Source organism: Dermochelys coriacea, chromosome 17 (genome assembly GCF_009764565.3).
Source record: "Dermochelys coriacea isolate rDerCor1 chromosome 17, rDerCor1.pri.v4, whole genome shotgun sequence".
Taxonomy (NCBI): Eukaryota; Metazoa; Chordata; order Testudines; family Dermochelyidae; genus Dermochelys; species Dermochelys coriacea.
This window is the reverse complement of record NC_050084.1, coordinates 8,805,546-8,821,915: the sequence shown is the minus strand read 5'-3', so window position 1 is coordinate 8,821,915 and position 16,370 is coordinate 8,805,546. Positions and strand designations below refer to the sequence as shown.

Here is a 16,370-nt window from a genome sequence, read left to right as displayed (position 1 = left end):
TCAGATGGAGCTATATGAAGAAAGGACAGATAATGAAAAACGGTTTTAATAAACTAAATGATTAAAATTGACAGGTCTAGCAACTAATTGTAAAGATATCGTTTGACTCTAACTATCATTATATGTGTTTTTATTTAGGGGCCTCTAGTTATTGCTTAGACTTGCACTTCATAAGAAACTGTGTAAATGTATTTATTCCCCACAAACAAATTTTTTAAAATGCGTTGTTGTTTTTTAAAAATGCTTACTTCATTTTTTAATGCACTCTACAAATACTTGACTCTTGTGTAGCACATTTAAGGATCTCAAAGCATTTTATAAATATTAATCTTCACAGCACTCTCTGGAATGTTAGCCCAAATGCAATATCGAATATTGAAGTGTCAGACCTCTTTTACAAGTTGGCAAATGGAGGCACGGAATTTAAAGGTGCAGTTGTGCCATTACGGCACAGCTTATGCTAGGAAGTGGTGCCAAGGTGTAGTGAGTGCCCAATGGCAGTTCCTAGAGTTAGGCACAATATTTTCAGTACTGCTTAAGGGGACAGCATGTTCCAAATCTCCTGCCTCTTTGCTAGCCTCTGTGTAAGGGAGGGGGCAAGGATGGAGATTGTATCCTAGCTGTTGTACAAGGATGCATTGAAAGGACGAGAGCTCCTACGTTGTTGTTGTCTTTTTCTTTGTGTGGCATTCAGCACAATAAGATGCAGGAAAACTGATTCACAATTTCACTAGACATTACCACTTTAAATGCCACAGCTTCAAGCCACTACTTGCACCTAGGACACCCACTGGAATTGTTGGGAGATTTAGGTGCCCTGGGAGTGCAGTATCTTGCCCTCAGTTTTGCCAAATACTTGTATCAATTCTGCATCCTACTAGCTGCTACCATGCAGAGAGGGCAATGAACGATGTGCACACAGCTGTTCTGTCTATAAGACTGCAGTTCCCTGGTAAGGGAGAGGGGAAGGATGTTCTGGTGAGGAAATGCTGTAGGTAGGAGTCCAAAGCTCAATATGTTATCTGTATCACCAGAACTTAGAGAGGGTTTTATATGCAGAGTTCAGAGAATATTGCATGCTAACGTATCTTTGTCACATCTTTCATATAAATGCTGATTAAATTAATGCTACTTTATTGATTTGTCTTAATGTACCTAAGCTGCTTTTGTTGTTCTCTGCATTTTCCTTTCGCATCCTCTCTACAAACCTGAGACTGGAAGTCATTTTTTTCAGGGTTTATTTTTTGAAAATGACCCTTCTCCCTGCTTTCGCAGCAGTCAAGGTTTTGAACAGTACAGGCTGCTACAAACGAGCAGAGAAAAGGAAGCTTTTAATAAAACATAAGAAATCCGTACACTTGTTTAAAAAAAATACTAGAGTATTCAACAGCATAGGCCAAGTTTTCCAAGGTGCCTAAATTGCATTCATAATATTTTCTCATGCATGTTTTTGCACATGCAGAAGCGCCCCTTTGCGTGCATGGAGGTGGGGTTCTGAGCATGGAAACAGGTGAGCATGCAAACTTTGCAGAGCAAAATATGGGCTTGTATACCCTTTAAAAAAAAAATAAAAATAAAAACGACCTACACACCCAAAACATTGTATTATTGTGATTAAAGAGGAACTGTTTGGGTCATTTCTACAAAATACTATATTTTTTTCTTTTCTTTTCTTTTCCTTGAAGGCTTGTCCCAAAACACTACAGTTTGCAATATCTTAGGGTGTTAGGCTGCTACCTATCACCATAGTATTGAAGTAAAAACAGTGTTCTCTGTGGGATTTTACTAAAAAAGACGACCCCCACACTATTTCAGTTTGGCTGCATCTTCTCTTGGGTCATTCTACCAGCAGATCTCATGGCAAGGCTGAATGAAAGAATGAGTTTGTTGTAATTAAATGCCTTGATATGAGTACATACACTTATCCTTCATTATCTCTTATGTCAGAATGCTACTTTAAATGGTTTGTTATAGAGTATTCCTGACATCGCTGCTTATTAGAGTACAGATGTGTCACAGAATCTTAATATAGTGCTCTTCTGATGTCTGTGCTATAATAAGTCAGCTAATTTCAAGGAAATTATAGTGTTCCTTGTATTATAAAAATAAAGTATTGCAAAACTGTGCTATTAACAGTTACCATTTCAAAGAACTGTATTATGGTTACATCTATTTTAATATCAGCACCCTTTATTCCAGTTGCCTTTTCAGGTTACACCACCCATTTTCTTTTTCTTTTCTTTTTTTAAAATGCCAGCAGTCAATATTGTGTTGTAATGTGATATTTACTGTTGTCAAAGCGAAACAATGCTACAAATGTCATGATCCACCTGTTTGCATTTTTGTTTTGGTCATTTGGAAAGAAGACTCTTTGCTCTATGACTATTTGTCTGTTTGAATGATGCCCCCTCTATATCCTGTATTATACTTCTATCGAAGTAGGTGACAGCCCTTAGTTTGAAAGGCAGCAGGAATGTAAATCACTTTGGCAACTGTTCTATCTTCTCTCATCAAGTTTTTTTTTCTCTAGGCTTTAATAGCTTAGTACATAGTCATTTTTAAATTATTATTATTATTATTATTATTATTATTATTACTATTATTATAATCACTCCCTATCCTGTTTCATTTTTTTATTTTTTTTTTTAATTTCTGGGACTTATCTTTTCAGTTTAATCTATTAATTTCTGTTCTTATTTCACTTTGCAGACTATTTGCCGATTTCACAAGACATAATTTTTATCAACTAGTTCTTAAAGATGCATAACAAATTAATCGGGGTTTACTACAGTGCTAATGAGAGAAAGAGACAGACAGAGACAGCCTGGGTGGTCCATGTTTAATATCAATGTCCACTGAAAAAATGCTGCTCTTACTGGCTGGTTTGATTGACTGGACTTATTTTTTTATTATTATTATTATTATTATTATTATTATTATTATTTTTAAAGGCTCCATATCCTCACTGCTTGAGTTTGCTTTTTCTTATTTTTGTTTCCTCTGCTTTATATGAGTTTTTAATGTCCACACGGAATGTAACTCACAAAGAGAATGGAGGCGGGCGTTAGTTGACGTTATAAAGGCATGACTTCTCACAAACTTTGTAGAAATAATTTATTAGGGAAATGGAAATTATGATGAAGTCCTATTAAAAAGCCCCCAAATGGAAATGTTGATGCTTTTTGATATACAGCATATTTAGTATCAGTAAAAGTCATAATTATCATGCAGGAGGGCTAGTAACGTATAGCTAAGATTATTGGGCAAGCCAGACGACTGAATCTAATTATTCAAAGTATTATGATCATGTATCCGTGAATATTTAATCTGTGAAGTTGGCAATTGCATGATTATTACTTTTTTGTTTTTACAGATCTTTCAGTTGTTGAAATTCTAATAACTGAGAGTTCTGTTCTGAAAACAGAAAAGTTTGAGTATGGTGATGTCACCTTGAAAGTGTTCATCAAAGTAAGCTGTGGGTGATTAAAGACTACCAAACACTCTCCCCCCCCACCTCCAAAACAAACACTAAATCATCCCATTCTTCCACACATAGGAAAAAAAAAATAATAACCACCTTCAAAGCTCTTAGACAGTTCCCTGTCTTGGAATAGGCTATGCTTTCCGAAGTTCAGATGCTGTCGTCACTTTTATCTCCATGCTTCACTTGCAAACCACTGGCAGAATTAAAGTTCTAGCAAGAACAACAGGAACTGAGCTGCTAGCATGAGCTGTAGTGCACCTCTTAACCTTTAACCTCTTCACAAATATATGAAGTGTTTTATACGTCTTCCCATTATTGGCTTTGTTTCTAACAGAACTAAGTTCTGAGCTGTATGGTTGAAAGCACATGTTGCATTTAAATTCTCCTTTTTATTAAAAAAAAAAAGTGCTTCTAACAATTTTATAAGTTTGTGAGAAGTAAATTGCATGCTTACAGTAGAACTGTAATGCATTTTAATGTTTGTTAATCCACTTGTTTAAAATGTCCGTGTCCAAGGCTCTACATACACACCTATGCTGTTCTTTTCATTAAAGATGCTTGATGTAATAATTGGTTAGTTTCCTTTTTATTCTTCTGCTTTTTTAAAATCTGTATGGCTTTTTTATTATTTTGTTTTGGTTTTGCTATGAATTGCTTTGCTTTTGTGAACTTTTCCTAGTGTGCATGATTTGCAAACATTTAGGCTATTGTCAATTTTCTCATTTTGTAAATAGTTCATCTGTGCTTTTTTTTTTTTTAATTACTTTTTTTTTCCTGTAAGCAACTGAGGTAGAAAAAAAAATAATAAATCGTTTACAATGGACAAGCTGTGTTGCTGCTCTCTTAGCTTGCAGTTTCGTATTTTGGTTTGGACATGCCAAATAACCAGTACCAATGACAATTTAATAAAAGAATAAAAAGATCATTACTTGAAGTGTGTGACCCAGTGTTTGAAGAACTCACGGAGTGAATATTGCATATTAGATATGTTTACAGCAGAGATAATAAAAAAAAGACACATTTATAGTGTTGGTGAAGAATACCTACATGTTAAAGCAGCATTATTCTTATAAAGTCTGATTCTGCACCATTACTTCAGTGGACTTTGTGCCATTGATAGCAGTGGGATGAGGATCAGATCCATAAGCTGTTTGTGAACTCTTTTGCACTAATGGGGAAGAGATCTGTTTTTGGAGTGAAACGCATTTAAATATTAAAAGAAAATAAATAACAGCCCTGTCATCATTTAAAAAAAGACTACCCTAGGTGGGAGTGCAAGAGTTGCCCAGTGCAGAGCACTTTGCAGATCAATACCCTGTGACTCCTCCTTGGAAGTTTGTAATTGAAATGTGTTTCTTTACCAGAATTATATTTTCCTCCATCATAGTCATGGTGGATTGTCATTGCAGGGTTTGACTGTTAGAATTATTTCTTGGGGTTTTTAATTATTTTTTTTTTAAGCACAGTGAAGTGTTTAGATATGGGGGAGGGGAGAAGCAAATATTTATATGAACTTTTCAGAGAAAAGAGAAATGTATTTACTTATTATTATTTATATTGCAGTAGTGCCTAGGAGGCCCAATCATGGACCAAGTCCCCATTGTGGTAGGCACTGTACTATCACAGAACAAAAAGAGGAGTCCCTGCCCTCAAATAGCTGACAATCTAAGATAACTTTTAGGTTTTCCATTATTGACAGTATTTTTAAAAATATGATTTTAAATCTGAAAGCCTTAGTTTAATTTCTTCCATGGTAGCTACTCAAAACCACGTTACCTTGAAGCCTACTTAGTCTGTGAGTAACTGGTGTAGAAAAGTAATAGTCATGTAACCGTAACTATCCCATATGCTTTACAGGTAATATAAAGGGTTACATTGTGGATTTGGGGGTGGGGAGGAGGAGAGTTGGGGGTATCAGGAAGGGTGTAATTTTTGTAATAATTATATATTTAAGGCTCTGTTTGAGAATTTCAGAGGGGAAGAAGGAGGGTCGAGAAATAGTTAAAATATTTACCAACTTATGATATGAAAAAAAAAATGCCAAAAACCTGCAAGATTTATCCCCTTTCCCCCCGCACGACAGCTCTTCACCCCTCACTCTGTTGTGTGTTCCTCACAAAAAATCCACAGTGGAGACCAGCATGTGATTGAGGAGAGGGGAATATATTTGTAGTCTGAATGCATAGCACAAGATAAACATTTAGTTTTAGCTAGATAATGTACTTGTAAAAGGCGGGGGGGGGGGGGGAGCACCATACACAATTTCTGAGAGTAAATGTTGTTCAACTCTGAGGTCCAGATCATCCGCTGGTGTAAACTAGCCTAACATACCTCAGCTGGTGCAAGTCAGCGTAGTTCCATTGATCTGGTCCTAAATGCACTAGTGCTAAAGATGTACATGGCATTTTAAAGACCCAAGACGAGATTCTCATTTACACTAAGGCCACTCTACACTTCTCTGGCAGTGTAACAGTGCTTTAAAGTGGGAGTAAATTATATTCACACTTGGCCCCCTTACCCTGACAGTGTTGTATGGAGGGGGCTTTAGTCAGGTCCCCAGTAGCTGAGCCATGTTGGAAGCAGTAACAAAGCTTGTCACAGTGTGATATTTTAATGACTGATCTTAATTTTTTTTTTTTTTTTAAAAAAGTAAACCTGTCCTTGGCATTCTGTGGTTCAAAGTATTGTGGCTGGGTAAGCACAAGTCACGTTAGTAAATTATTTAAACTTGTTATGGTAAGAAATGCAAAACAAAGTTAGAGCTGTTTCTCACTCTTCCTTCTAGCCCTTCCCATACCGCTTAAATGCTGATCTAATTCTTCCAGCACTGCATGCCTTTGTTCACCTAAAAAATGCTGGTGGCGTCTGCGTGATGTAAAATGGTTTACAAAGAACTTATTAAATCTACCAGAGTAAGCTTAATTATCATTCTTCAAACCTTTTCAGTTTTAATTTCCATCAATGAAAGCAAATGGCAGACTGGACTCTTCCCCCACATATACACACACAAATTAATTTGAAAGTTTGCATGTCTTTCACCTAGGATGAGACGCTGAAGTGCATGCATGCAGGATACATGCGCTTCCCATGAGCAGGGAACCCCTAAAAATGTAGGTAATAAAGTAAAAAATTAATATTTCAGTGCACATAAACCACTAACCATGAAATATCCCAGTAAGTTCTGCTTACTTGGCCGATTGAGTTAGGTGTTTTTTTTGTCACAGGAAAATTTTTTACCTAGATTTTTAACCCCAATGTAAATGCTGTAAGTAGTACCTTCCTTAACCGTATTAGGATCTGTTTTGAATATTATATTTCTAGATAGCCTTGTGGTAATAAGCACTTCCCATTCGGCCTGTCATTCATAAATGCAAATTATATTGTATACACATGCACACACATCCATCTAATAGTCTGTGGAGATGACAGACAGATGGAAAGCACCACATGAAACAGTTAATCATTCCACTTAATGCACTATTAGATACCATGGTGATGGGTGCAGGTTAAGAAGCTAAGTAGAATTCTTAGAACAGGTTAATAAAGAACCAGAAACTGAGCCAGTCACTCAGAAAGATGCAATCCCCTGACTCCCAGCAGAAGCCCTTTTCATTCTTGGGATGTTTTAGCTCAGAAGAATCTCATTTTCACTTGTACAGGCAAGAGGAATGGTCTGACCTAAAAAATATTACCATGGCCAATAAATTGAGGGTGGGATTTTCAGAAGCAATTGGTGTTGGTCCAACTTTGCTCCCACTGTGGTCAATGGTAAAACTCCTATTGATTTCAGTGGCAACAGAGTTAGGCCAACACTGAACACGTCCAAAGTTTCCAGCCCCTGGAAGTTTCTGGTAGGACCGTTTGCCAGCATAATAGCTTCCATGCGATTTTCTGAAGCTCCCACATAAGTGCTTGTGAAGGTTTCCCCAAATGTCATGTCTTGATAAAGTTTCAAAATTTACAAATGTTTTATATATTGATGCCTTAAAAGCCACTAGATAGAAAACGTCCCAAAGCAGTAAAGAACCTCTCAAAATCATTGAGTTTGTGAGGGCTGTTAAAACATTCCATGAGGTCAGATCTCCCAGGGGTTGTCTGTTCTCAAGGAATCTATCTCCTGGTTAGGTTCTAACTATTCCATCGATTCATGACCCAGATGTTGAGATTGCTATCAGAGAGACAGGGTCATTGCCCTGAAAATGAGCAGTCGCAGGTGGAGGGGAAAAACTAGCCTATCTATTTCGTACTGTAGCTGTGTTGTTTGAACGTGAACTGGCCTCTCTGGGTTTCACAACTTCAGTGCAATAGCAGAGAGCACTCTTAAATAGTAACTTTGGCTCCTAATAGGCCTCAGCTATAGCAAACGGAAAATTTAATGGGAATAATCATTCACAGGAGCAAAGAGGCATAAAGAAAACACTCATGTATAGCAGAAATCATGGATAACCCTATAGAAAAAGCAATGTAATCAAATTATGCTGATTCTGATATAAGTCTATACCCTACACTCTAAAGTTAGTTGTAATAGACTGAATAGCAGGCAAATGCTCATATAAATATTAAAATACAGCTTTAAAATGTAACCTCGTGTAATAAGCAGAGCCAGTCAAAAATGAGAACTTTGTTTACAAAAATGTTCTCAAAAATTTGTCCCCTTTTTTGCATTGGACAATTTTGAAATTGCAAATTTTTCAATCTGTTCAAGAAATAGGATTTCAAATCAGGCAGTTACATTTTACGTTACCTCCCAGGAAACCTTTTCCAGGACCTATAATATGCAGACCACTCACTGGCACTATAAAGGTTTGAAGACCAAGCACTAGGATTCTCTAACCTGACCTCCTGTATAGCACAGGCCCCACTATTTCACCCTGTGATTCCTGCAGTGAAAAGAATTATTCTTTTGTAATATGTAAGTGAACTCTGTTGAACCCAGTAATGTGTGGCTGAACTAGATCTTATCTTTTAGAAAGGCATCGATCTTGATTTACGGCCTTCAGATGACAGAGATTTTACCACCTCTTGGTAATCTGGTCAAATAGTTAATTGTCTTCTGTTAAAATGCATCTTATTTAGAATTTGATTTTTGTCTACTTTCAGCTTCCAGTCATTGGCTCTTGTTAGGCCTTTGCTAAATTCAAGAGATGTATACTGGAGCTAATACTGGAGATCTTCCCCTTTGTAGCACGTATACGTAGAGTTGGAGAATGTTTTTTTTTATAAGCTAAATGTTTAAACAAAGAAGCTTGTCTTTTTGGTACTTTTTGAAGCAACTGAAATGAGGTCTGAAGCATTGGTGCCACTTGACTGCACTTGAAATGTATGCTTTAATGCTATTCCCTTCAACCCCTTCCTTGTTCAGTCAACAACAGGTGGCCAGAATTCAGAACTTGCATGCTATAATGGCAAGTCTGAATGCGTTGACATCCCTCCCCCTACAATGATAGTTTCATTAATCAATTATGTTTATTAAAAATCTATGATAATGCCTGGCCTGTAGGTTTAAAATGAGAAGCGTTTCCATCAAACACATTAGCTTAGTACTGAATGGAATTAGTCCCTCTTAGAACATGATTTAGTTTAAAGTCCTTTTCACCTATGTCGGCTAAAAGCTATAATTCTGTCTGTTTCACTAGCTACTATTCGGGTCTCCAAATTATAGATCAAGGTAAAACATTGCATGCTGGGAACTGTAGTATCTATGGACCACATATGGATTAACAAGGCAGTTGGTGGCCACATTACAGAAATCTGTGGAATGTTCATTAAACTGCTGTAGGCCATGAACATTGTAAAAACAGAATGAAAATAAAATAGCTACAAGCTTTAGGTTTCTTTAAAAAAAAAAAATTTCTTAGAACAAACCATTTGCCTTTGAGAAGTTTACCAGTTCTGTATGGTGAAATAATTGCAAGAGGTTATTACACTTGAGAAGACACAACAATAATTTGCAGACAAATAAGCAGCTTTGTCTCTCTGATGCATAAAGTAATTACTGGACAAAAGTGCATCATTCCCATTTTAAAAGCCATCACCCAAGAGCCGTAAACAGCTGAAAAATGGATCTTTTACAGGACATAAATCGGAATTGCCAAATTTTAAATTAACTGTATTTGGGTTTTATCATTTTTGTCCAAGTTCCAGAAGAGAGAAATTGTTCATAACAACACTCATCTGCAAACACACACTCGCTGTGTGAACTCCATTACTGGTGCCTGAGGTTGAGAATTCGCCTACAAAATCTTGCCATATACCATACATACATTTTACATAGTGGGGGAACTGTGCCTTGAACAACATGATGGGCTGTTTAATAAGGTTCCCATTATGCACGATGTGCTTTATCTGAAGTTCACTAATTTCCTGACCTGGTGAAACAGATTTTAGTAAGCTTGATATAACGCAGCATTTTAAGACAAAGGGAAACATTTAATGTGGCAGTCACAATAAAGAACTCTGAGCCGACTTGTAGACATTAAAGATATTAATAGGATTGATCAGAAGCTCAGGAAAAGAATTTTCCATTTCCCTGAAGGCCCGTCTTGTTACTTCTTGTTTGTTCAGCTCTATTTGGCATTTTAAAGACTGGGCTGCCCCATTTCTTTAAAGAGTATATTGGTTTTGCCGTCAAGATACTGTAAAATTTTCTTAGACATAATTTAGAGATGATTCTATGCCTGACATTTACAGACTTTTAGAACTTTGGGTGGAATCTTCATTCAAACTCAAGCAAACTAATTAACATAAAATATTTTGCTGTAAATGCTTTGGTAGAACCCAGATCTTTCATCACCTTTATATAAATGTTGATTTCTCTGGGATTTTTTCTTTCTCTCTAAACACAGTATGTTGGGTGTTTTTGTTAAACTTTTTTTTTAAGGGGGAATTGAGAGAAAGATAGTAGAAAAGTGAGGGTTGTAAATGTAGGGGGTAGGGGATATTGTCTATATGTCATAGCCTTCCTCTGCACATGCACACAACTAAACAATTCATACTGGGATGCTGCGTGGTTTTGAGTCAGAACCTTTCGAAATTAAACCTAAAGGTCTCACACAAAGGATAACTGGCTAATGAAAAGAATAATGGAAGAGAGAATCCATTTGAAATGACAGCTGTGAGCCGTTTAAAGTGCTTCTGTGCTGATCAAAGCTACGGCTAACATTGTTTGAAAAGAGTATATCAGTTCTCCCCTTCCACCTTCTTTCCTAGTCAACCTACAGCAAATTTTGAATTCTAGATTTCACTTTTTTTTAAGATCAAGTGAACATGGTCTCTACTTTTTCTAACTAATTCATGTTTAAAACAGTATATTCTAAGAAGCAAGAAAGAGTTTTTGGTATAAAATCAAGTGTTTTAAATGGTGAAGAGGAATACATTCAGAATTGGTGCTGTCTCCTCTTCTCCCTCCCGCTCCCCCCCCTCCAAAAAAATCTACAGTCCCTTCTGGAAATCCCAGTTTGGAAACATTCATGGCTTCATGAATTTTCACACAATGCAGTGTATGTATGTATAAATGCTGCCTACCTGTCCACACATTATTATTTAACATTTACATTGTAATAGCACCTAGAGGGCTCAAACCCCATTGTGCTAGTGCTGTGCATACAGGAAATCACAGTCCCTGCCTCAAAGAATTTAGAGTCCAAAATACATATTTGTTTGCTAGGCTTAATTCTCTGGGCATGTTTAATGTATCCTCAGTGTTGCCAACTCTCATGATTTTATCAAAAGTTTTGTGATATTTGTTGTTTTTCCTGAAACCCCAGTAATTATTTGAGAGTCTTACCTTTCATATTAAATAAAAGAAATTTCTAGTCTGTGGTGGTGAAGAAAAGCTGACCCAAGTGCAGACGAAACACTCAGAAAACAGTAAACAAATTAAAAAAAAACAACCACACTTACTTTAAAAAACAAACAAACAAACAAAAAACAACCTCATGATTTTTAAACTAATCTCATGATATTTTTTGAGGCTTGACTCATTATTTTTAATGTTTGGGGTTGGCAATACAATGTGCTTGTTAATGTTTTAACGTTACCCCCTTTAAAAAGAATGACTCGTGAAAGTAAAGCAAATCCTCAGTTACTTGGTTAAAAATTATGGTCCTCGTTTTCGGCTATGCTGACACCCATGACTCTAGCTTAATCTGCAGGGGCTCAGCACCTCTGAAAACCAGACCCAAATCTTCTAATTATTTCTCTATTCTCTTACCAAGGAAACGAGGAATATTTGTGGAACTGGGAGACAGGGTTTGTGCTAGAGAGTTTGCGGCCCTAGTCAGAGCATCTATTCCTTTCTTTGTCTAGAAGCTGGCTTTTCCAGGGATACTGTAAGGCTAGAGCTGCATTGGAGCCATGGTCCCCAGGACCCTAATACCAAAATCAGTGCTGAGGGATGGCCAAGCTGGAGGTGTGACAATAGGCAGCATCTAATGGCTGCTGCTCTCACTCCTAACTATGGATAGGCACTATCCTGGTGGAGATGCCCTTGAAAATTCAGCACCATAGGTGGCTGCCTTAGAGACCTAACCCTAACAGCAGCCCTGAATGGAGAAGAGTATGCTGTTCTGTTAGGCCTACCACATCCTTAGAAAAAGATACTACAGTATCTTATGTTATTTAAGAGCAATAGGATTGTAATCCTTTTATTCTTTAGAGTAGTGGTTTTAACCTGGGGTGCATGCACCCCCTGGTGGTGTGAGATGCCCTTTCTGGGGGTGTGAGACCAGCCAGATTTTTTAAGAAGGTAAATCATCGAAAACAAAATTAAGTACAGGCACGTAAGTACAACTACTTTGTTTCATCAAACCTATGTATTTATTAACATTATACATTTTTTAACGATTACTGTAATATACAAACAAAAAATATACCTAGGTTTAAAGAACTAACCTACTTCAACAATTTTTGATAAGGGGTGCGAGACCATATTTTGAGAACCAAAAGGGTGCAGGCTGCAGTAAAGGTTAGGAACCACTGCTTTAGAGGGTTCATTCACCAGCATTTTTTGGCTACTTCTTTCCTGCATCTGTTATCCCCTAGCAATGGAACCATGCCTCACCAGTAGGTCTCCTTTGTAATGAGTTGGTTTATACTGCTCACTCTCTTTCCTGAGCCCATCTCTCCAAAAAGAAAATGAGTACTTGTGGCACCTTAGAGACTAATAAATTTATTTGAGCATAAGCTTTCGTGAGCTACAGCTCACTTCATTGGATGCATTATGAAAGCTTATGCTCAAATAAATTTGTTAGTCCCTAAGGTGCCACACGTACTCCTTTTCTTTTTGTGAATACAGACTAACACGGCTGCTACTCTGAAATCTCTCCAAAGTCCTTATGGGGTTTCCCTTTCCTCATTTTCACACATGCCAATGTTACTCTTCTGTGGACTGTACTATTTATATTACAGTAGTGCCAAGAGGCCCCAACCCCATTGTGCTGAATGTGGAACAAAGGGACATAAAGAGAAATCTATGGCCAACAAAGTTAAGGACAATATGAAGGCTTTTTTTAATATATTAGGAACAAAAAGAACCCTAACCATAGTCCATTATTAGATGGAAATGGTTGAATTATCAATAATAATGCAGAAAAGGTAGATGTATTCAATGAATATTAAAGTTCTGTACTGGGGGGTGGGGGGAACGGATGATGTAGTCTCATCATATGGTGATAACACTTTCCATTCCACTCGTATCTCATGAAAATATTAAACAGCAGCTACAAAATTTAGACATTTTTAAAACAGCACGTCCAGATAACTTGCATTCAGGAGTTTTAAAAGAGCTGTCTGAGGAGCTCACTGTACAGTTATGTTCATTTTCAATAAGCTTTGGAACACTAGGGAAGTTCCAGAAGACTGGAAGAACACTGATGTTGTATTTTAAAAGGGTAAATAGGATGATTCGAGTAATTATAGTCCTGTAAGTATGACATCAGTCCCGAGCAAGATGATGGAGCTGCTGGTACAGGACTTGATCAATAAAGAATTAAAGGAGGGTAATGTAATTAATGATCAACACTGGCTAATGGAAAATTAATTGTCGAATTTTTTTATGAAATTACAAGTTTGGTTGATAAAAATAATAGTTTTGAGGTAACATATTTAGACTTCTGTAAGGCCTTTGACTTGCTACTGCACAACATTTTTAAAATAAAAACATTTAAAAAACTAGAATGGTAAACAATTAACATGGTGCACGTTAACTGGATTACAGACTGACAGACTGATAGCTCTCAAAATGTAATTGTAAATTGAAATCATCATCAAGTGGATGTATTTTTAGTGAGGTCCCTCAGGGACTGGTTTTTGGTCCTGTGTTGTTTAACTTTTTTATCAATGACTTGGAAGAAAACATAAAATCATCACTGATAAAGTTTGCAGATGACCCAAAAATTGGAGGAGTGGTTAATAAATGAGGAGGACAAGTCACTGATACAGAGCAATATGGACTGCTTGCTAAACTGAGCACAAACAAAATCAATATGCATTTTAATACAGTTCAATGTAAATATGTGCATCTAGGAGCAAAGAACATAGGCCATGTTTACAGAATGTGTTGGGGGAGACTCTATCCTGGGAAGCAGTGACTCTGAAAAAGAGTCAGCTGTGGCCAAAATGGCTAAGGTGATCCTTGGATGCATATACAGGGGAATGGAGTAAAGGGGTTATTTTACTCCTGTATTGGCACTGGTGCATTCACTGCTGGAATACCATGTCCAGTTCTGGTGCCCACAGTTCAAGAGGGACGCTGAAAAATTGGAGAGGGTTCAAAGAAGAGCCATAAGAAAGATTAAAGGATTAGAAAACCTTTAGAGTTTTCTAACTGCCTTAGAGTGATAGACTCCAGGAGCTCAATTTATTTAGCTTAAGGGGTGACTTGATTATAGTCTGGGGAATAAATACTTGAAAATGGGGCTCTTCAATCTGGCAGAGAAAGGTAGAATACTATCTAATGGCTGGAAGTTGAAGCTAGAGAAATTCAGACTGGAAATAAGGCGTAAATTGTTAACAGTGAGGATAATTAACCATTGGAACAATTTACCAAAGGTTGTGGTGGATTCACTATCACTGATCCTTTTTAAATCAAGATTGGATGTTTTTCTAAAAGATCTGTTCCAGTAATTATTTTGGGGGAGTTCTCTGGCCTGAGTTATACAGGAAGTAAGCCTAGATGATCACAAAGATCCCTTCTGGCCTTGGAATCTATGAATAGATGAGATGGACAAAGGTCAGGAGAAATGGGGTGGTGGTATCCCCATTTTTCAGACAGGCTAAACTGACGCACAGAGAAACTGTGATTTGCCCAAGTTCACACTGGAAGTCTGTGATACAGCCAGGAACTCAACCCAGGCCTCCTGAGTTCCAACCTTGTGCACAAGACAATCCTTCCTTCCTTTATGCTGAGGGTGCTGGGTGGTTCTTTGTCTCTGGTGTAATGTGTTGGTTAGCCAACTTAGGCAGGTTTGGAGGATCTCTTATAGCCTACTCCTTCCCCCACAATTGGTGCAGCCATACATCCTCCGCTACAAGAAACAGGAAGGGGTGTGGGAGGATGTCGCCATAGTTGACTGTGTTTATTGCTGAATTATGCCGGTTGCCACAGTCCGACTCTTCCACAGTCCTGCCTCCAGCTCAGCGTTGAGTCCCCCAACCAGGCAAATCAAATTCTCACCAGCAAGCTCAGCCCTCCAGACCCTAGCAGTCACACACAAGAGGCTTTTCTTATATTGTTTTCAGACTCCACTCCTGTGTTTGTCATTGTGCTGATGCTGTTGCTCTGCACAAGCCCTTTCATAGTTCAGAAGATACTCTCAGTAACAGTAATTGTTTGAACTTCTATAGCACATTTCAGCTGAGGATCTGAGAGCACTTTTCAGGCACTAATTCATCAAGAGTCTCGACATATTTCTGAGGTGGGCAAGGATCCTTATCTCCATTTTGCATATGGGTAAACTGAGGCACAGAGAGGTTAAGTGGCTTGCCCAAGGGCACACACTGAGTCAGTATCAGAGAATGGAATTCCTGAGTTTGTCTGGTGATCTAACCGCTGGACCATGCCTCTCTCATGACCTTTAACAGGTGCTGATGTCTTAGCGCTATTATCTACTAACACGCGCCTTTGGAAGAACGATGTGTAACCCACAGGTCAGTGTATGCTATGTGCTTGGTTGACACCAGGCATTGAACCAGGGATCTCCAGGGCTGAAAGCATTAGCCTAAAGAGCCGAAAACCTCTGAAGCTGGGGGCTGTAACAGACTTGCATCATCTGTAGATCAGCCACAAGCGGGGGGGACACAATGCACTCTGACCAGTGGATTACCCTGGACAGAGGAAGATTGTCCTGAGCAAGCTCTCAAACAGGGAGCTGTAACAGAGTCGCATCCTCTGTGGGTTGGGCAGGGGGGCCCACGTACCTGCTGTGCGTATCTGTGTTAGTTTTGTACCCAAAGAACTGGCAAAAAGGTGGCTGTTTAGACAGATTTAAAATGGGGTTATCAGAGAGCGAGAAACTCAGAAGCCTTCACCGAGGGCGCTGATGTCTAGCGTGGCACTAACTGGGTTGTAAGTAATGTAACAATGAATTAATAGGTTTTGGTTCACTAATGAGTCTGCTGGTTTCGGTGCTGGGTCCATTGACTGGGTCATTGAGAATAGTTTGCTCCTGCTCTGTTTTGCCATCCTCCCTCAGTCTCAGACCTGCCCGCTTTGTGCAGAGTGTATCAAGCTCCTGTTGTTTTTAGAGGCCTGGGATCCATCCAGGGCTATGCCTGCCTGGCTATTTGACACAAGCAGGCTGTATTATGATGTGAGGGTCAGGTTTCAGGTGAAGCAACCTACTTGCTCAGGGATGCAAACTGGGAAGGGATCAGGCTGCTCCCAAAC

At 38.2% G+C, this 16,370-nt stretch overlaps 1 protein-coding gene across 17 annotated transcripts in view; it reads left to right on the top strand.

The window, feature by feature from the left end:
- MSI2 (musashi RNA binding protein 2) overlaps positions 1 to 16,370 on the top strand; it is a 397,386-nt gene that overhangs the window by 331,241 nt on the left and 49,775 nt on the right. For 8 of the 17 annotated variants that reach the window (XM_043499279.1, XM_038375345.2, XM_038375348.2 and 5 more), the window contains one exon: positions 1,463 to 1,510. The exons of 8 other annotated variants lie outside the window; for them this stretch is intronic. In XM_043499279.1, the coding sequence (XP_043355214.1) occupies positions 1,463 to 1,510 (48 nt within the window). Of the gene's footprint in view, positions 1 to 1,462; positions 1,511 to 2,709; positions 6,231 to 16,370 lie in introns of those variants that run through there. One more of the 17 variants, XM_038375358.2, reaches the window with a different exon arrangement.